At 50.1% G+C, this 20,255-nt stretch overlaps 4 protein-coding genes across 4 annotated transcripts; 2 read left to right on the forward strand and 2 right to left on the reverse strand.

Moving 5' to 3' along the window:
• Nucleotides 1-777: 777 nt before the first annotated feature.
• Nucleotides 778-3,122, reverse strand: TGME49_288520 (ATPase, AAA family protein). The gene is made up of 9 exons (XM_018782038.1): nucleotides 2,421-3,122; nucleotides 2,314-2,362; nucleotides 1,900-2,256; nucleotides 1,723-1,829; nucleotides 1,588-1,662; nucleotides 1,500-1,531; nucleotides 1,335-1,437; nucleotides 982-1,261; nucleotides 778-903 (listed from the first exon to the last, which is right to left on the reverse strand). The coding sequence occupies exons 1-8, from the start codon at nucleotides 3,051-3,053 to the stop codon at nucleotides 1,109-1,111; spliced, it is 1,509 nt and encodes a 502-aa protein (XP_018636362.1). The 5' UTR covers nucleotides 3,054-3,122; the 3' UTR covers nucleotides 778-903; nucleotides 982-1,108.
• An 882-nt stretch (nucleotides 3,123-4,004) lies between these two features.
• On the forward strand, nucleotides 4,005-10,187 carry TGME49_288530 (NOL1/NOP2/sun family protein). The gene is made up of 12 exons (XM_002368252.2): nucleotides 4,005-4,590; nucleotides 5,093-5,246; nucleotides 5,444-5,751; nucleotides 6,210-6,301; nucleotides 6,614-6,804; nucleotides 6,944-7,082; nucleotides 7,336-7,471; nucleotides 7,881-8,005; nucleotides 8,397-8,470; nucleotides 8,770-8,966; nucleotides 9,130-9,225; nucleotides 9,492-10,187. Exons 1-12 carry the CDS (start codon nucleotides 4,174-4,176, stop codon nucleotides 9,975-9,977), a joined length of 2,415 nt encoding a protein of 804 aa, XP_002368293.1. The 5' UTR covers nucleotides 4,005-4,173; the 3' UTR covers nucleotides 9,978-10,187.
• Nucleotides 10,188-10,859: 672 nt separating this feature from the next.
• On the forward strand, nucleotides 10,860-15,770 carry TGME49_288540 (nucleoside transporter protein). Its single transcript, XM_002368253.2, has 2 exons — nucleotides 10,860-13,235; nucleotides 13,870-15,770. Exons 1-2 carry the CDS (start codon nucleotides 12,422-12,424, stop codon nucleotides 15,144-15,146), a joined length of 2,091 nt encoding a protein of 696 aa, XP_002368294.1. The 5' UTR covers nucleotides 10,860-12,421; the 3' UTR covers nucleotides 15,147-15,770.
• Nucleotides 15,723-20,245, reverse strand: TGME49_288550 (hypothetical protein). Its single transcript, XM_002368254.2, has 4 exons — nucleotides 18,978-20,245; nucleotides 18,137-18,287; nucleotides 17,402-17,513; nucleotides 15,723-16,958 (listed from the first exon to the last, which is right to left on the reverse strand). The coding sequence occupies exons 1-4, from the start codon at nucleotides 19,088-19,090 to the stop codon at nucleotides 16,063-16,065; spliced, it is 1,272 nt and encodes a 423-aa protein (XP_002368295.1). The 5' UTR covers nucleotides 19,091-20,245; the 3' UTR covers nucleotides 15,723-16,062.
• Nucleotides 20,246-20,255: the final 10 nt, after the last annotated feature.

The following is a 20,255-nucleotide window of genomic DNA, read 5'->3' on the forward strand; positions in this document are numbered from 1 at the left end:
GCGAATTGACCCTCAAACGTTGCGCTGCGCAATGTAACGAGAGCTGGTCGCACGTACGTGTCTGGCCACGAATCGATGCTACTACGGTTTTGGTTACATGCAACCGCCCATTCAGTCAAGCAAAAACATTTTGGATTCAGGCCAGTAAAGTCCCGCCAGCATTAAATTTATCCCTTGTTAGCAACCCTGCTGAGATGTTTCTTACTAAAAGAGTGCGTGTTATGTCATCCGCGAGTGCATTGACCTCCTGTACGGCTTTGCTTCACTTACTGGGGTGGTGTAATAAGCCAAAAAAAATATTTTAGGGGGCTTGGCCGCCGCAGCACCAGCGGGACCGTAGCGGCCCAGCTACTATGCAGCGCTTCAGCAGGCATCAATGTATTTGCTAGTCGATGTCATTGAGAAGAAATGCATGCAGTATGATTCGAAGTAGGTCACATTATTTGCTACAGCGGCAGTTCCAAACGCACACATTCCCGTGCTGCTTCCAAGAAACAAGCCCTGGCGTGATTCAGCGACCCCGTCGCTTGCAAGCTCGTGGGTTGACGCTTCAGGATGAACTTGGCAGCACTTCACTAGATGTCTTAGTCATCGCATCTCAACCAACTTCTTGCTAACATGTAACCGTGAAGATAACCGTCTTATCGCTGTTTCTTTGCGAGACGTGTGCGGCGCTGCGAGCACGTGATGGTTGTCTGCTTGACCGCGTCAACCCACCCAAAAAAGTCGTGTGCTTGACCAGCTGTCACACCCCGATGCTCATCATGAATCTTCCCTAAGTGGGTTTATGTCACTATTTAGAATTCGGCAGTTCTTTCCCAGGTGTACACATCATTGGGTTGTGCGTGTGCCAGTCCAGTTTCCTGTCTGCTTCGACGGTCATATCTTGTGGGATTTTCAGCGCTATTCGTGGTAAAAAGGTGCACGAACACAGTGTCGACGTTATTTTGAGACGCTGTTATCGCAAAAGTCTGGTCGTACCGGTGTGGTGTCGCCTTGGTATGGGCGAATTGTTGATATTTCTGCCCCTCCCGATGGAGTTGAGTGTTCCCAAAACAGCCGAAGTGGCAATAAAAGAAACAAAACAAACAGTGTGGATGTTTTCTGCTCAGGGCAGCAAGTTTGTTCCATTTGACACATGCTCGCGGGCAGCTTTCTCTGATCTCATGGAAGAAGATAGTTCGTGCAGATAATCGTACACGCTTGGAACCACTTTCTTAATCGCCATTCCGCACGCTGCCCCGCAGTCGTCAAAGGAAATCTGAAGCCCGTCGAAGAATCACCACGGGTAAGCCAATGCAGGTGAAGGACCTGACTGAGGAAGTGAATCTCACTTGGAACGCGAACGGTCCGAAAGCCAAAAACGGAAGTTTTCTTAATGTACGACCAGAGAATTCTGTGCACTGCTTAGCTATCTGGAGAAGCTCTGTTGAGGCCCTGAGTGAAGCTGCCAGCTGCAAGGTGAGGACACCTCGAACAGGTTAGCTCTCTGAGCATACCGCAATTCTTTGGAGGAAAAATTACTCGTTGACTAGACAGGATGTTTCATCAGAAGCGTTGCGCCGGCATCTGGGTGTACTACCTTACCTTCTCATTCAACACTCCATAGACAGAAACAAATGAAAGAAACCGAATATGTGGCTGAATGAGATTCTTGCGCATCTGCATCAGCATTCAGGTATCTTTTTGCTCTGTCCCGTGCGTGCAACCGGATGGGCTTACCATTTCTTCAACGCATTCTCTCAGAATCTCGTAGCGGGAACGCTCGCTTGGAGTTGGAATAAATTGCTTGAGGTCAACCCGGTCCAAGAAAGCTGGATCGACTGCTTCTATATTTGCACGACAGCGCTGACAAAATGGCGAGGTTCCCCGCAAAGGCAAGATTATCCTGACGCGTACCTGGTACGTTAGACGTCGTCAGAACCAATGCGTTCGAGTAAGACTTCAGAACGTCAATCTGGGTCAACAGAGCATTCACAACCCTCACGGCGTCTGAGGGTTCATTGCCTGCCATTGCAGCTCTTCTGGCAGTAGAGAGTGATTCCACCTCGTCAATGAGAACGCACACAAAACAAGATTCGTCTTCCAGCAAGTCTTTAATTGTGGTGAACATTTTCAGGACGAGTTTTCCAGATTCGCTGAACCATCGGGAGAAGAGAGAGTGAGCATTTATTTCGAGAAGTTGGCTGCTGCGGTATCGGTAACTCATCCTGACAGAGAGTTTTTGTGCCAGCGCTCTACAAAGCGAAGTTTTGCCTGTAAGAAACATGTGCTTCCCACCAGCAAGAAAGATGCGTTAAGAAACTTGCGCACCTGTGCCGGGAGGGCCATGGAGTAGCAGAAGTCTGTTCCAGTTAATTAGCTGCAACGGAGTCCCTCAGACCAGTGCACTGCACACAGCTCGGCGGCGATTGATTCACCTTGTCATTGATTCTGTGGTCGGAGAAGAGCATGGCGGAAGAGGCGTACTGGAGCAGGGTTTTTTTCACGTTGGTGTCGAAATGAAGACTATCCCACAAGCCATGAAAATCCTCATTCGGCAATGGCCAGTGCTGACACGCAGGAACTGCTTCCTCCTGTCCGTCTTCTTGCATTTCTGCTTCTGGCCTCTCTGAAGAGAGGTAGTATAGGACCACTTGGACTGTGGCGTCTATGAGTGGTACGATGATTGGTGACTCCTCCATGCACGACCATTTGGCGCACACAGACGTTTCGGGTAGAGGACCAACCCCTACACAGGTGCCCATAGGTGATTCCACATCTTCCGGAAGAGCGTACTCCACGTTAATTTCTCTGCATGCCCGGGACAATATGGCATTTTCGACGAGGCGAGGATCGTGGCGTCCCAGTGCGATAGTAAAACCCGACGATGCCAGCCACGCGTAGCCCTGTTGCCGAATCTCCTCTGCGTCGACAAGACATTCGTCTTTTATGCACAGTTCGCAACAGAGCTGAGCCTTTCTGCCGCTTTCAAAAGGGTTGTTACTCCTGGCCTGCTCAGTCTTTGAACTAGTCGTGCCGCAGCTGTCATCCACAGAACACGAGAGGTCCATATTTGCTTAGTGTAGTAAATCGCTTACTCACGCTAAAACTGACGTCTTCATAAGCGGTCCTCGGATCGTGCAGAGGAGAACCACTCAGTTCAGGACTCGGAGCTGGATAGGAGTTTTTGTAGTAGCTGCAGATACTACACGGTGTACAGACACCGGATTAACACAGGGTTGGTTCACGTTCGGAGTGTAAGAGGAAGATACAGAAGACTTTAATGCTGAGCATAAAACTCATTAATATCTTACTTTGTGAACGCGAGTTGCAAAACTATTTCCGTTCTTCTCGGCGGGGAATGAAGACGCGCCAACTGATTTTAGTTGCCTCGGTTCCCCATTCTTGCCATGTGCAGTCAGAGCCTGTCTACATGGCTACAACTCGCTAAAGATTCTGGAGACTTTGTTGCTAGAACTATGCTACCTGAAGCACTTCTAATTCTTACCCAAAAGCATGCTAACAGCAGATGGCACGACTCTCTCAGCAATCGGTCCTTGCGGCTGCCGCGAAATGCAGTGAAGGTATTTTCAGCAATTGGCAGCATGTGCAGCAGAATGTTAACCCAAATACATTTGTCTAAGCAGAAGTTCTGCAAGGAACAATCGCGGTAGACGAGTCATCAGTTCCATCCGTTAGCAGCCAAGCGCAAGATTATCATGCTGAGATGTCAAACAACACGTCTAGGCCTGGGGAACATAGAGTGATCTACCACATCCAGCTTGTGGGGAGGCGCCACGGCAAAAATTCCACCGTGAAATCAAATCAGATACCTCGGGCAATTGAAATTCAAGATCACTTTGCGTTTTTCTCTGATTGGGCTTGTTTGCTTGAGTGCACCCGCGACATACCCAACTGAGAATAAAACGCATGCACCTACAAATCGACACTGCCGCGTCCGTTGCATGCTCGCTGGTTGAGAGGTCTTTAGCGGCCCACTCGACACTACTGTTTGCCGCTCATTTTTGAAAAATACGCGTGGTCAAAATCTTGTCATACGCGTATTGGATTGTGTGAATACTTCTACCAAGAAGCAGTGTGACTGAGGCTGCTGAGGTCACACAGCACGGTACGTGCGTCAACTTTTCCCCGCCCCCCGTCAGGTATACTCTCTCTCATCATAAGGGCAATATGAAACAGAAAACCGCGTCGAGGCAACTGGACCAGAAGGGAGGACGGATTGTTGGGAAACAGGCAAGACAGGGACGCGAAACCGTGTCGACCAGAGGCTTTCAGAGCCAGAATGTGGCAGACGTACAGGCCCACAAGCGCAAGAACGCGTCCAAGATCAGGACGACGGCTACCTCGGCTCACGTCTCATGGAAAAAGCATCCAAATGGACGGCGAAGGGCTGCCGAAACCGACTCTGGTGGAAGTGTAGAAAGCAGGGAGTCGGAGCTGGCCAATGAAAGCGAAGAGGAACTCAATCTCGAGCAGAACTCAGCCCATGACACCAGTGGCCAGGAAAGTGGACCCGAGGACGGCGGGAAATTTCTGCTGGGTGAATCATCGGAAGGTGAAGATGGTTCCGATGAGCAAATTTCAGAGGTGAGATCTAGTGAAGATGTTCAGTTTGTGATCGTCCATGAGGCAACTGCATTTCTACAGTCAGCCCGGCAATCTTGTGACTCGAGGTCTTGTGAACCAAGAACCTTCATTGCGCTGCTGACGAAGACAGGCACGTTAATATGAAGGTGTCCTGCTTTTCATACATGCCAGCTCCACGGTGTCTTGCACCTTGACCGACCTCTAGATAAACCCTTTTAGCACATCTAACGTCTGGACATCCGGTCGTAGCGCCCTCTTGAGATCATAAAGGAGAAGAGATGCAGTCACACGGCACGTGGTAGAAATTGGGAAAATTAATGGATGTTTTCACTTGCATGGCGTTCAGGTAGATCTGCTGCCACGTTGCTGTTCCTCGAAATTTCGTGTAACGTCCCAATTTTTCCTCATACAGTCTCGCAGTGAATAGAAAGGTGACTATGGAGGCGCATGTCCACCACGTGTTGTACATTTCTGATCTTGTAGCACACCTTGTTGTTCACAGGGATTTGGAGTCGATTCGGAAGAGGAAGAGGAGGATAGTATGTCTTCTGAGAGAGACGAAGATGAAGATCACCAGCAGGGTCCAGTCTCCAAGAAGAAACGGAAGAGGTTTGCCACCGAAAGTGAACCCGTCGATGACGACGATGAACCAGAAGGTGAGCTTATCGCCGTGAACAAGCCGTGCTTGCGGATTCGGTCGCTGACGAGAATGTGCTTTCCAGTAGGAAGAAAGGTGGACACCTCACTTTATCGATACCCTCGCCGAGCGCAGTGGAAGTCGCGTATCTCGAAGTCGTCGTCGTTCCCTTGATGCATGCGCTCTTTGTGCGTGCGGCTGCAACCCTCATCTCAGGCATTGGCAGGAAACGAGGAGCAGGCCTGACCCTCTCCGGTGGAGTCGTTCTCGACCCGTCTTCCATGGATCTCGCTGTCGTCAAGCAACGCATTGAGGAGACGCTTCACAACCTAGCGAACTTTGTCCAGTTCCGAGTGTCGCAAGAAAATAAACGACGGAAAAGCGTGGCACATCAGAGTTCTTCGAAAGAGGATATTGGTGCCGATGGAGGAGTTATCACGCGGCGACAGCTTATAGATCAGTTGGCTGCGGACATCGTTAGCTACTATCAGTATCGACCGGAGCTCGTAGAATATTTTCTGCAGGTATGGCGCAACAGGCTGTGGCAGGACAGTGTGGTGGTCTGCATTAATGCGAGTCGAGGCCTCGGGTGCAGTTTCTTTCCGAGCGTAAATGTGTAATAATCTGGATGCGTAAACTTTGGCTCTTGCAGAACGGAGCAGTATGATACTGCGCTGGTCAGCGACACTATTGTGACAAGTTGTAACGTACCGATTTTAATCTCATCAATCGAGGGTGATCCAGGCATGCCCGTTTTCCCGCTTGAATCCGTGATTTTTCCAGTGTATGCGACAGTGGCGAGCGTTACGCTTAAAACCAGATGTATTCCGTGTGCCGAACCGCACCTGTGCAGTAGAGTTAGCGTTCTGTCTTACTGTCTCTAGGCACGTGCACCTGAAGCGGCAAAACCCCGTGGCCGCACTGTGAATCAATGTGGCAGTAGACGGAACCGCGTCCTCGTTCTCTCTTTCTTCGTGTGCAGCTGTTCAAACCCCAGGAGGCCTATGCATTCTTCGAAGCGAATGAGGAAAACCGTCCTATGACACTGAGAACGAACTCGTTAAAAACAAGACGGTACGTGTGAGGGACAGAGAAGCTGTGCGCCCTTCCGGGCATTTAGGAGAATGTTCATTTGTTGATCATCTATCTGCATACAAACCGATACAATGGTGGCAGCGGTGGCGTCGTCCAGGCGTTCAGAGAATATATGTTGCGATACTGTTCACTCTGTTGGCGTGGCGCTTCTAGGGAGTAGTGTGCGAGTTGGCATGCGCGCCTCACAATGAGTCTCTCAAATACCGGTGACGGCCCTTCCTTTCCTGTCGATTTTCTAAGGCACATCAGCTTTTTTCACTTGCTTTGTCTCCTGCCTAAAATCGTTCTCAGTCGGGACCTCGCGGCTGCGTTGATTGCACGTGGGTGCAATGTGGATCCACTTGGCGAGTGGACAAAAGTCGGACTAAAAGTTTACGAGTCCACTGTCCCTGTTGGCGCGACTCCCGAGTACTTGGCAGGGCACTACATGCTTCAGTCCGCTGCATCCCTGATTCCCGTGATGGCTCTCGCTCCTCAACCAGGTGAGTACGTTTGGCTGGGGTAGTCCAGAACGGGTTGGCTAGCGGTGTAGTAATGAGAAATGCGGATTGATCGAATCGCATTCTATAATAACTCAACGCCTCGAGAAATGCCGTATCGGTGTGGATGTTTTGACGACAGGCGAGAAGGTCGTGGACATGGCAGCGGCTCCAGGCGGCAAAACTACGTATATTGCTCAGCTGCTCAAGAACGAAGGCATCCTTTTCGCAAATGACGCCAAAAAGGAACGCTGCACGTCACTCATGGCCAATTTGCATCGGTACGGACAGGCAGAGAGATTCCGTATTACTTTTGACGACATGAAAGCGCAGGCACTTTAAGTTGATGAGTCTTATTTATGTTACATCCAACGCGAGCCGCCGATCCATGTTTTCGGGTAGCATGTGGTTTTTTAGAATCTTGAGCTGAGGGATTATGTTACGTGACTTCAGTGACCGGTGTTCAAGTTTTGAACATGTGGCAGGCACAGCCACTGTACTGTTGATGCGTCTGTGATAACATTCCCCTTGCAGGCTTGGTGTGACCAACTGCATCGTGAGCTGCGTGGATGGTCGTACGCTGCCCACCATGTTGCCTCCTATGGACCGTGCCCTCTTGGATGCGCCATGCACCGGAAGTGGCATCATCGCGAGAGATCCATCTATCAAGGTAAGGACAGCCGATGCTCTTGGGGTCGAGAAGGATGCACCTCTGGATCTGGCTCCCCACTTCTGCCTGACATGCCGTGGGTCACCGTGTTAAGCATTGAGGCACCTCATCACTGCCCGCTTTCTACTGCATCGACAGTATCCCCGATTTTCTCCAGAAAGGCCAGACCAGGAGAATGATGTAACACCCTACAACAAACCACAAGCGCCTTCAAGGCGTCTGACCTGCGGCACAGCATTGAGGGTAAAAATACGAACACAGAGGTGGACGAATGCGCAGCCGCGTTGTAGTATGCCATGCGGAAGCCGCGACTAACTGAAGGGTACGTGGTTTGTGCGTTCCTGAAGGAGCCGATTGGAGGCAATTCATTTGCGGTGTTCTTGGCTGTCTCGCGTGTGTCCGTCTGAAGGTCAAAAGGAAGCCAGAGGATTTCGCGGAGCATTCCAAACTACAGAAGCAGCTGCTTTGTGCAGCTGTCGACGCCGTCAATGCGGATTCCCCAACGGGTGGCTACATTGTGTACTCCACGTGCAGGTGAGCGTTCGCACGAAAGCGTGTCGTAGCAATTGCTGTGTTAGCGTGAACAGATGACTCAACCGTGGTCAGCAATGCTTGAAGAGAGACGGTTACGCCAGCGCACGCGACGTGGAACTCATAAAATTGTGAGCCAGCCGTCTACACGCGGAAATCATATTGCGCGGGAACTCCGGGTAGAGCGACATAAGGCGTGAACCGGAGCTACTGGGCGATGGCGGCCGAGGCGAATTATGTGTGCAAAAACCGTTTTTTATGTAGACAGCTGATTTGCAATTGTGCTCAAGGCCATGTGGAGAAATACTATGGGTGCCACGTGTGTAGTGCCTTACCTCCGGATTCTTACGAATGAAAGGAGCACTGGAAGTGTTTGTGTGCTTTTTGTTCGCAGTGTTTCAGTTGAAGAAAATGAACAGGTTGTCGACTACATTTTGACGGCAAGAAATGTGAAGCTCGTTCCACTCGGTACGTGTTTCTGGTATTGCACCTAATTGAAACTGTAGACGTAGTCGAGGGGGCTTTTCAGGTGAGCCTGTGAGTGCAATCATTGCTTTTGGCACATTGTAGCTTGACGACAAGCGCAGCACCTGTACTTCTAGACGTAATTATATATCGCTTTGACCTAATCTCCGGATGTCATTCGACGTGTTCCAGCATTTGTTTCCACACAGCATCAGGAGGCGCATGTGCGAACCCGCCCTTTTCACCCCAGTAATTAGAATGTTCTGCTGTATGTCCTGGTGATTTTTCTGTGGTTGTTTCAGGAGTGGACATTGGCGTTCCTGGACTCTCTGGATTCCGAGGGCAGCAGTTCCACAACTCTGTCCCCCTGTACACCCGGCGTTTTTACCCGCATGTGAACAATTTTGACGGGTTTTTCGTGGCAAAGTTTAAGAAGCTGTCCAACAAGAAACCAGAGCGCGTGCAAAAGGATCGACGTAAGCATAACCCTTTTGTCAAAGTAAGTAGTTCGTCCGCCACAACAAGCATTAGCTCTGACGGTGATTCGCAGGAGAATGAGGAGCAATCTTCAGGGACGGAAAATCTCGCTGGAGAGCGTGAGGCAACAAACGAGCATCTTAAATGAAAAGCGGGGCTCATGCGTTCAACTGGTTATTTCTCAGGTGTGGGATAAAGAGCACTGGACTCCAGAATGCATGGATCAGCTGATGACATTTGAGGAGAAGGAGACGACAGAATCTAAAACGTCAATCACAAAGGTAGGATTCTTTCCGCAATTCTTCGTACAGCCCCGTTTTGTGTAGTTTCTTACCACAATCTGTGTGATCCCTCGTTTTGCAGATGCCTCAAGGGCAGCCCGCATCTTTTATCTTTTGTGCACACTTCTAGGTTCACACCAAGCGTCCACGCAATGTCCGCAACCATGCGTATGAGTGGTCAGCATGAAATAGTGTGCCGCTGTTGAAATCAGCGCTGAAACGCTTTTGGATTTTGTGGCTGCACACGTATGTTGGCATGTTCGCAGGAGAATAGTGGAAAGGGCTCCGCACTATTGCCGATGAGGGAAAGGAAACAGAAATCGGGAGCTGATAGGGTACCCTCGAATGCGGAATCAAAAAGGATTTCTTCAGTACGGGAGGCTGCCCCTGGAAGAGAGGCCAAGACGTCAAACACTTCTCCTGTGGCCTCGGGATCCAGGAGTAGTGAGGGTTCCTCCCCTGTCTCTCCGAAGCAATCAGTCTCCAGTGGAGGAGCGAGACCGGCTCAGGGGAAGCGGCCGCAGAAGATGGCGAATATAAAGGGGAAAAAAAGCGAATCGGGGGTTACTGATTTGAGCTCCAGCGATAGTGCTGGTAGTCCGGCCCCGACAGAGGTCAAGGGAGGGAAGGGATCCGCGGAAAGGTTAGGTGGTCAAGGCAAAACCGATTCGGGGAAAAAAGTCGGTGTGACTAAAAAGAATTCTTCCGTTAAGACACATGAAAAAGCAAGTATTTCTAAGAAGCGTGCGTAGCTTGCTGGTGGAAGGGGGTGACGGTAGATCTTGAGTCACACCACTTCTGTTTTTGCTGTGTTGACTTTGTTTGCGTTGCTTTTACTTCTTCCCGTTTCTGCAAAGCAAGTTGACACAAAAATAAATTTCCCTCTTCTTCAGTCTGTGGACGGATGTTTTGTCACCAACACCTCACCGTAGAGAAACTCTCTATTAGTACGTGTTCCAGTGAAAGGCGGAGCAGGTTCTTTCGAAAGATCGAACAAACAACTCATATGGATCGCAGCCCCCCTACTGCAGGAAAGGGTAATGTTCGCCGATAGCGCACCACTTAAGCAGAAGCTTTTGCACCAAGGCTTCTTCTTGTGTAAGAAGGCTCTAATGTACTTGAAATAATGTAGCATTTGCGCCCTGATTTTGCACACTGCGAACATCTAGGAGAAAGATGGTTTTGGAACAGAAGGAAACAGCAGCTTTTCTGAAGCGTGGCGCATAAGGTGTAGGGATCGACGATTACTACTAACGTGCTGAGCGGAGGAAGCCCAAGACGTGTCGATGAAAGAAAGACACTGCTGACCTAGGCTATGGAGCTACTGGATGCCAGGTCAAAAGAGGAAAGGTGCAGTGAACCTCACATTCAGATAAATTAACCAAGTTTTTTGTTTTGCAACGGAATTTAAGTGGGAGTTATTGGCTAGACATTTTGCAGGCAAACTCTGATGACGGGACCGAAGGTGTTATCAGGTCGGCACAAGGAAGTGATAGGAAACAAATTTCGAAAGTGCAAACGCTGTATGGCATTGGTTTTTTGATCGCGCATACGTACGTACGAAGATGCATATGCATCTATGAAAGGACCCTGAACTACTTTTGTATACACGACGCGGCAGCTGTCACGGCGTACTTCCCTCACTTCCCCTTAGTGTTGGAACGAACCACAGACAATGAGTGTATGATGTCGTAGAGGCGAACACCGTCTCCACCTTCGTTCTGTTTTGAAAAAAGCCCCGTTACCTGGCGTCCTATGTGCCGCGAACAAGAGCCGCGCCATACATACGGCTGCCGCGCGCGTGTGCAGCGGCGTTTTTTGACACGGATGTCGGAACTTTTTGGCAGCTGGTAGCAAGTACGCCGTCATTGCGATCTGGTGGCACGTTACTGGAAGTTGTGGACGGGAAAAGAACGGAGAAGGTAGAGTAGCGTCGACAGTACCTGAGACCCCCCTCCGCGAACTGGATGAAAGCAAGAGTGGGGTTACGATAGATTCTCATGCGAGGCACCAACCTTTACACTGAGGACACTGCGTCTTCAGACCCGCGCGAAAGTGGATTTTGTTGGTGGTTACTCTTGGGCAACAAAGCCGGAAATGTCTTGTCCGCCTGAAAAAGTGGTTCTCCGTCCACATCTGAAACACGAACTTGGCAACTTTCCAACGCCACATAGCTTCCTTCGCACTTTTGAGGCATCGTATAGCTGTCCTGTCCTCTCCGAGTTGTCCCAGCAGCTCGAACCCACACACTTAACTGTTGCATGCTGGGAGGGTGACTGGTGCCCATGCGCCGTTTGTGACATGAGCGACCTCCCTCGGTGTCGGCGTTCTTATGGGGTTCTTTTGGAAGAGCTGAGCTGGACAATATTTTTAAAAGCATTGTTGGATGATGTCACCAAAAACGAAAGGATCCCCTTGTCTCTGTTAGATAGTGGTCGCCCCTTCGAACTGGACATCAGTCTTTACGATCGTTCCCCGAAAAAGAGAGAGTACTGCAGGTTAATGGATGAGGCGCTGCTCCGTGTTCCCCGTGTCTTCTTTGGCAAAACGCGGATGTCAGCAAAACAGGTTTGTTTAATGTCTTCCTGTGTTCATATTTGGGAGTGCTGCGGCGATGTGAACGGCTTTTGAACTGTCGAATTCACCCTCATGTGCGGGTTTGTTCTCCAAAGTTTGGCCTAAGTTCCTGAAGCGGTTCCACATTGAAACATTATTGCCGACGAGCGTCGGCTTTAGGTTCCGTCAGCGACCTCCCACCACAGTGTATGAGCACGTCGGCGTCACACTCCACTTTCTGACCGCGCGTGGAAACTGTCTTAGGGTGATCCTGTCTTATGTTCCGTCAAACCGTGAGTCTACCTCGTCAAAATCGCGGCACATATCTCATGTGTCTTGTCTCCGGAGAGATTGGAAACTTTTGATTCAACGGTGTGTTACGGCTATACTCCACTGTGTACAGGGAGTGGATTTGCTGCCCGTGTTTAGCCGCCAGCCTCTCTGTTCCTTTTCCGCATCCACCCCCGATGTCCGCGAGCAGCACTCGTTGTGAAGTGCGGACCGCCCGCGTTTCGGCTCGGCACGCTCGTATCTAGAGTCTTTGAGTATCCAACACTCAACCTCTTATCCTTGCTCTTTGCCCTCATTCGGATGACCGACGCTCGGTTTTCCCCCAGTCCATCCAAGTGCAGTCGCAAAAATGGCTGGCCTGGACACTTTGGCCCTCGAAGATGTTGACCTGGACGGGCCTTTGAGTTCCTCCATAGGAGAAAGCTGCTCGCCTCGTAGTCGAGGCGACTCGATACTCGCAAGCCAACAGGATGCGCACCCTCCTGTCGCATACAAGGCTGCTTTTCTACACTGTTTAACGCCGCCGAGCATGCGAAGCAATTCCTGGACCGAATGTCTAGAGGGCCAAGATGACACTTCCCTGTGCTCCAATGTGCTTCGGAAGACTTCTAGCAATGTGTCTGTGTGTCGAAATAGCAATGGAAAGGAGAATGCACCTGGCTCCAACCCGTGTCCGATACCACGGGCAAGCGTGGCTTCTGACAGAGAAACGCCGTGTCATAGCGAGCAAAAGTCGTGCCCGTTCACAGAACGAGATCGTGTCGCTGGGTTTCTCACGTTTCTCGTTTGTGGGGTGGCCTCACTGTCGTGCTGGCAGTTTCTTCTTTCGATGACGCCCTACATAGAAATGACTTTCTTCCAGTCCACGCCGATTGGAAACTCCCTCCTGGGTGTCTACCAGGTCGGTTGTATTTGTGTACAGTTAGTCCTCATGTTCCTCGTGGACAGTATGCAGCCATGGATTGTTATTTTGGCCACTCTCGTTGACGCTGGCCTAGCTGTTACCTTTCCCCTTGTTGTCACTTTGGTTCCAGACGTTGCCAAAGCGGCCTTAATGCACATCGTTTCCCTGCTCTTCGGAGTCAGTGCTGGGGTGATCTGCGGGGGGAGCATCCCTGTCGCCAGTGCCATGCCGTACAACTTCATTGGGTCTTTTTCCATGGGTAAGCATGGAGGGCGCGAGTTGAAAATATCAATCGTCAGAAAACTAGCATTCCAGACAATCGCCCACGTCGCAGAAGCGGACCAGGTCTAAAGACGCCGATGCTGTCCATCACCAGGCAAAGGAAGGAGTGTCAGATGTCTGGCGTTAGGTGCAAGGAATCTATCATGCTCCAGCAAGTGCCTGAATATATAGGTTTCACAAGGCAAGGGGCGCTGACTCTATGATGGGGGCGAAAGTGACGACAGATCGTCTTCGAGACTTCTCGCAAGTGTCTGTCGCTACGTTGTTGCCGTACTCGGATTAAATACTCAGAATCCGACACAACTGCTACTCCGCCTGCCTCAGTTTACCTGACAACGGGCAGAGTTTATGAGTTTTCTCAGCTGTGCCGCTAAACCGTTTTTTGTTGTTACACAGGATAGCCGTTGCGCTGTGGATATATAATTGCAGGGAACGTAGATATCCCTCCGACAGAAATCCTAGGGCGAGTAAAGTTATAACTCTTTATGGGGCATCCACTAACTAGGTAGTCAAGGGAACCACCTGTCTGGTGCGCCGGGATTCAAGATCGAATGGCGTTTGTCATGTTCCTCATGCGTTTGATGCGGTTGTCTTCTGTGTTGTGCGTGCAGGCCAAGGTGTGGCGGGAATCCTCAGTTTTTCCGTGAATCTTGTGTTCTCGTTTTCGTTTGACCTTGGAAGCGAAGAAGGTGTCTCGTCGATGCTCTGGCTCGTGTTCGGCATCTCATCTGTCGTCTCCATCGTTTCCGCAGGACTGCTGTTCTTTGCGGTGAGGCAGCCGTGGGCAGCTAGGCAGTTGACGCGCTACTGGGAAGCAAAGCGCAGTCGCCGACAAGGCAGTCGCTGGGCGGAGATCAAGCGTCGCTGGAGGTGTGATGCTGCAGGCAGAGAGCTTCCCGTGATTCAGAATGAGGTGTTTGTCGACGAATCAGCAAACCGGACGGCCCACGCAATTGAGCTGAAGAAGCAGAACTTGCAAAGCAGCGAAAAGAAGTCAGCAGTGCACTATGATGTGGATGCGGCTGATCAGACGGCACGGAGCAGGGGAAATTCTAGTGTCGCGGTTTCTCTCCCAGTGTCCAAGGTGGAGTTTGCAGCTTCTGAAGAGCAGAAACAGCAGTCCTCTGAAGTTGCAGAGGAAAAGAGCCACGGGATCTCAGTGTTTGGGAAAAGGAAGCAAGGCGATGCCGTAGGTCTGAGACTTTCAGGCAAAGTACAGGCGGAGCAATCAGGACGCGGGGCTGCAGCTGGCCAGACGTTTTCGTCACGGCCCGCTGGCAGCGAGCTATGCGTGGGCAGCCGCGAAGGAACTGAGTGCGAACTGAATCTCGATATGGTGAACGACGAGTGCCACTGGCCCTCCCGAGGTTGGCGGTATTTTTTGCGAGATTCAGGGATTTTCCTATTCTGTGTCTTCTTCAACTTCTTCGTCACGCTTAACCTCTTCCCGCGAGTCGGCCCCATCATGTGGCACTACCCTGGTTTCGCCAAGAACGGCCCGCAGTACATCATCCTTTTTGGACTCTTCTCGATTGGAGATCTCTGCGGCAAGTCGCTACCCGACCTTGCCACGCTCTCTCCACGCGTCGGTCGCTGGCTTACGATTCCAGAGAAACTACTTCTTCCCATAGTGTTGAGCAGGGTTGTCCTCGCCGTTTTCTTTCTGTTGGGTGCGTACCTCGTGAACGCGTTCTTCAATTCATTTGCGCTCTATGTTATACTCATCTTGCTTCTCTCTGTGACGAGTGGCTGGTGTGCGACAGCATCAATGGTGTACGCCTGTTCATCGGTTAAGCGGTTCGAGGAAAAAGAGATCGTGGGTCCTATGTCTGTCCTCATGCTTCTCGTAGGCATCATGGCAGGTGTCTACTCAGCCTTAGCGTACTAAAGAGTAAAGAAATCATTTACGCGCTGGCGCTCGCGTTCGACGTCTGTGAATTTGCATAGAAGAGCATGTATCGTGGAACCTTTCGATGTGCTGGAGGCGAAGGGGCGCCACTCACTTTCGCTGCCTTCATCGTCTGCGTCTCCATAACACAGTAGTGTAGATGTGCTGGCCAAGCATCGTCGTAAACAGTCCAATTTTCGAATCTGTCGTGTATGATCTTCGTAAATTTTCCTTGAGACACAGCGCCCGGCGTTTTCTTCCCCGTTTCTCGATGCTCTGGTAGTCTTCACAGATTGTGTGAGTTGAATTCATGAGAGCAGTTCTCCGTTGTGTTTCCTCGTCTGCTTTCCATAATCTACAGAAGAATCGTCCGCTAGTTTGGCATTTTTAACAGATCTCGGGCGAAACAGACGCTCAGCGAGAATGGAGACTGAATGTGTCTTTTTTTGTTGCGTATAAGCCAGTGCTGTCAGTTGCCTGGACACGAGTGTGTCTGTTCCCTGTGGAACAGCCGTCCACCCATAACAGTCGATGTGTGACTCTCGACACTGTGGAGTCGTTCTGTAGAACAACTCCCTTTGTATCGCCCGTAAACTGATTCCGTATGCCGTGAGATAAACGCAGACACGAAACTGCAGGAGCAGAGCTTTGCTTCGCTGTCAAAAATAGTAAACACCGTAAAGAATTCCTCAACAGGTTGCGACGGGTTTACGGGCTGCAGACACGTACTCTAGCAGGGCAGGTAACGCTGCCGATATGCTAACATGGGCAATTTGTACCACAAAAAGCCGCATCTTTTCTGCAGGCGTTTTGCGAAGAGGTTCGTCTACGACATGAATCGTACGAGACGCCTCAAAAAAGACGGGTATGTACGATGCACATCGATGTAGCTCGCTCGCCTGTAGCCTCGCTGGTCTCAGTTCTTTTTCGAGCCCCGCTTCTTTGATGAGCGAGACTTGGGCCCTAGAAGACAAGGAAACTGCTTCCTTGCCTCTTCCTTGTTAACACGAAGACCCACCACACGTGGACCGCCATCGGCAGGCGGAGGTTTGCGAGGGGTTCTCATCTCAACAGGTGGCGCTGTTGGGTCGAAGAAGTTCTTGAGAATCTCCGGATCGGGCCTCTCTATTCCATCCCTTGTGTCATCGTCGGTTCTTTTTTCGCTACCGTCTGCCTGCTGTTCTTCATATCGGGCTCCCTGTTCAAATGATGTGGCACCTCCATACGCAGGCACAGGTGGGTCTCTATTTGTGCCCTGTTTTGCACATTTTTTCGGCTCATACCGCATAACATTTCCTTCTCCGTACACCGACACCATGAGAGCATTCCATTTCTCAACAGCGGCGCTGCCTTTACCTTTACCTATTTTCTTAGTGACATAACAGACCCACTCTTGACACAGTTTGGCGTCCTCTCCTTCATCACCCCAAACATCCAGGTAAGCTTGCAGAACTTTGAGGAGATCTTCCGGTGTGTCGAACAGTTTCCACGGGTCATCCGCCTCGTCGCTTGATACACTATCTTCGTCGGAAACACAGTGGTCACTAGCGGAATGCGGATCGCCCCCACCACTCTGGTGCTGCTGATCCACAGATTTCTCACCAGCGCTGGCGGACTTCTCAGTGTCCTTCTGAGAGGAGGTGCCTAACGCGCTCCCTTGAGTTCGTTTTTCTTCTTTCGGTTGCTTCGAATCCCCTTTCCTTCTGACTCGCTGGTGCACAACGTTGGCGCCCGCGTTACCGAAGAATCCTTGTAAAGACGCATCCAGATCTTTTTTAGTCTGACAGCCCAGCGACTGCAAGAGATTATATTCTGCACGGACAGGAAACATCCACAAAAGAAACGCCACCATGAGAAAAGAAGTCGGTGGAATGGGGTAACTTGCGACGCCGCCGCACCTTTCTAGCCGGGCCTAACATGTCGACTGGAGAAGTTCTGTACCGGCCACAGACGTAACACATACTTACACTGTAGTATGGCCAGGACAGCAGTCCCATACCCAACCCAGATGCAAACAACTCGGTAGGGTGGAGCATGATAACACCCAAAATTCCACAACGAGGATTCCACAGTTTTCGACAATTCATGGCACTGAGTAAGGATATAGGGAAGATACACACTCTCGGATCAGAACAAGCGGAGATGTGAGTCGCCACGGTCTGCGGTTAGATGAAACAGTGGAGATGGGATGGCAGTCAGAATACCCGTAAACTAAGCTTTGGACGACATGGAAAAACATCGAATTATTTTCTTACGGGGAGTATCAGGCTCGCAATAGTCCAATGCTGTGCAACCTCCCGGATCGAGCTCGTTTATTGTTCTCAAATCATATCTCTCTAGAAGTTTTTCCAGGACTGTACAAGGCATCTGAAGTCAACAGGACGGGCAGACACGATAATTAGAAAGTGGCATCCTCCATTTGGTGTATTTTCTGAACTGTCTGAAATGCACCAAACATGAAGCAACAGATTTACACACTGCCGTAGCCGCCTGCGCATCAACATACTCTGCTTCGAAAGACGTCGCGCTGTGTGCGCGAGGGATAACATGACGCAGTGAGTGACAGACACTTTATCTTCACACACGCTGAAATAAACAAATTATGGTTAAACTCCGGAATACTCCTGTGACACGACTGTAGAGCTTGGAAACCAAACTCGACATTGGTTTTGTGGTAAGATTAACATTACATAGACAATCACCGAGAAATATTCTCTCCTAACGGAATAAAACGACACGTAAGCAAATGCCGCCCATGCTGCAGTTGAACCTTTGAACACAGCTCAGTGAGGATGCAACCATGTACCGAGTATCCGTTAGCCCTCCTGCGACCTTGCAGTCAACATCAACCGATACACCGGTGGCATTCTTGGAAACATAAATAAGAGGGGGAAAGTATTTGCCGGAACTCTCAAAGAAATATTGGTTGAGCACGGATCAGAAGCTGGATTCAACAAGATTATTCCTCTTCTCTTTTGTGCAAGACTTACGCGGGAGATAACAGCTACCATTAATGTAGATTTGCCGTCGCTGGTTTTCACAGCAACGTCGACTGCAGGATGGCCAACAAGATACTTAACGACTTTCGGTTTGTCCAGCATCATCGCCGCTTGTAGCATCGTGTATTTTGTCCCCGCTCCGCTGCAGCGAAATCCGAGAGACAAGCCGCATGCTGTCGAAGCATGTTGTCAGCATAATAACGTGGATTACAGCTGACAATGAATATTCGAAATGCGTCACAGTCACAAATGCTGTTCGACGTCTCCCGGTGGTTGAATTGTACATCTCGTCTGAGTTATAGATTGAAAAAGCCCGCCTAACTGCTAGTACACCTGCGGCGACAACTCTGACAGTACACCACAGTCGCAAGAGGCACAGTTCAACATCCTGCACGAACCCCCTTCCCCTGGCCTTCCCTCATGTTCGATCTTCGTACGGATATAATCTCAGTGCCGTCTGAAGCAGCAGCACCGCGTTAAATCTCGATAATATTGATTCAACTTTTCGGGAGGGGGTCAGGGTTGAACTACCAGCGGAAGCCTGTGTCGGTGATCTGGGCACAGGTCACGGTCAACACGAAGCGTATAAACTTACAGTGCTACAAGGAACACGGCAAGGGGATAGTGTCAATCGAGACTACGGATTTATGGATCGTCAGATTGAGAACACAAGAGATTTTACACAGTCACCGGACAAATAAACTCACATTGTCACCGGACAAATCACTTCAGTTGTTTCTCCGAGCTTCGGCTCTGATGCTGTGCAAAAGAATTTATTTTATCGCATGGTGCTGAGACCGTCACTTAAGTGATGAGGTTCGAACCCACTTACCTTGCTGTTATAGGAACAAAATTTTTGTTCCAGTACGGTTTTTCAGACTTAATTTTGTCTATATTCTGTGCCACGATGGACAAGTACATCCGTTTGCTGTCCGGGCCTGCCATGATGCTCTGGGCCTCGTCCCGAGAGGAAACTTCACCAATGAGACAAGCATAACTAGTCGTGTGAGCGGCAGTAACGCCACCAACTACGAAACCTCGAGTTGATTGAGATTTTTTTTATCAGTAGCGCTATCCAAAATTTCCTGCAAGCCACCCCCGTCCAATGTCATAGTAGCGGAAAAGGGATGCGTCGCGCATATAAGGAAATGCGTGGTCCGTAACGTTGGTCCTAGAGGAGGGAGGTAGTTTGACTAATGGATTCTCCACCCACTTGAACGACAGTCTAGCTGCTGTCGTCGATGCGATCCTTTGTTTGCTGAGCCTTGCGTCCACGTGTCAACCCGCTAGCAGGGTCAGGCAGATGTTCGAACAATCGAGAACATCGTGCGTATGTACACCAGCATGTGAGATGCAAAAGGGCACTCTCTCTGGGCCAAAGAAAAGTCCCAAAACTGCGCCACGTATGCTGGTGAAGGTGAATCAGTGGCAGGGTTCGCAAAACCGCATATACACACTTAAAGCATGAGATTCTTCAAAAGAAGAGAAACTGCATTGCCCCGCTGACTGCGCGAAACCTGGCATGAAAGGGACACTGCCAGTAAAGAAAAAACGCTATCTGAGCAACGAGAAACGGCTTGCTCGAGTGACACGTGAAACATATGTTCAATTATCCACTGCCGGAGCGGAAATTATAGTAGGTTTCATACGTAAGAAAGCCTCTACGCTCCCAGGAGAGATCACAACGCGGGCAACGATCAATGTCCCTCAACCGTGCCGACAACAAAAAATTTGATAAGGGCGTCCACTTTTGATGCCTCGCAAGGTTTTGTTAAGATGAACATGTCTACCTGGACATACTGCGTAAAAATTGGCGCACAAGACATGATGTTATTCGGAGCAAACACCGGCACTACGGACGAAAACCTTGTCAGGGAGAACGAGACACGCTTTCTGCCTACACGCGTCGCTCTGAAAGAGCAGGCAGCGAGAGAGGTATTGGCGCTTCCTTCTCTCGTCACCGATGTCCTAGGAAAAACATTATGGAAGGTTTGTTAACTAAAACTTCATATGAAGGTAGATGTGTTTTACTTTGTGTAAACTCACCGTAGTACAGCTAGTTGACATACAGCATGCTAGTTGAGTTTGCCCGTGGCGTTCCAGCTGCGCT

This window comes from Toxoplasma gondii, chromosome IX, assembly GCF_000006565.2.
Source record: "Toxoplasma gondii ME49 chromosome IX, whole genome shotgun sequence".
Taxonomy (NCBI): Eukaryota; Apicomplexa; class Conoidasida; order Eucoccidiorida; family Sarcocystidae; genus Toxoplasma; species Toxoplasma gondii.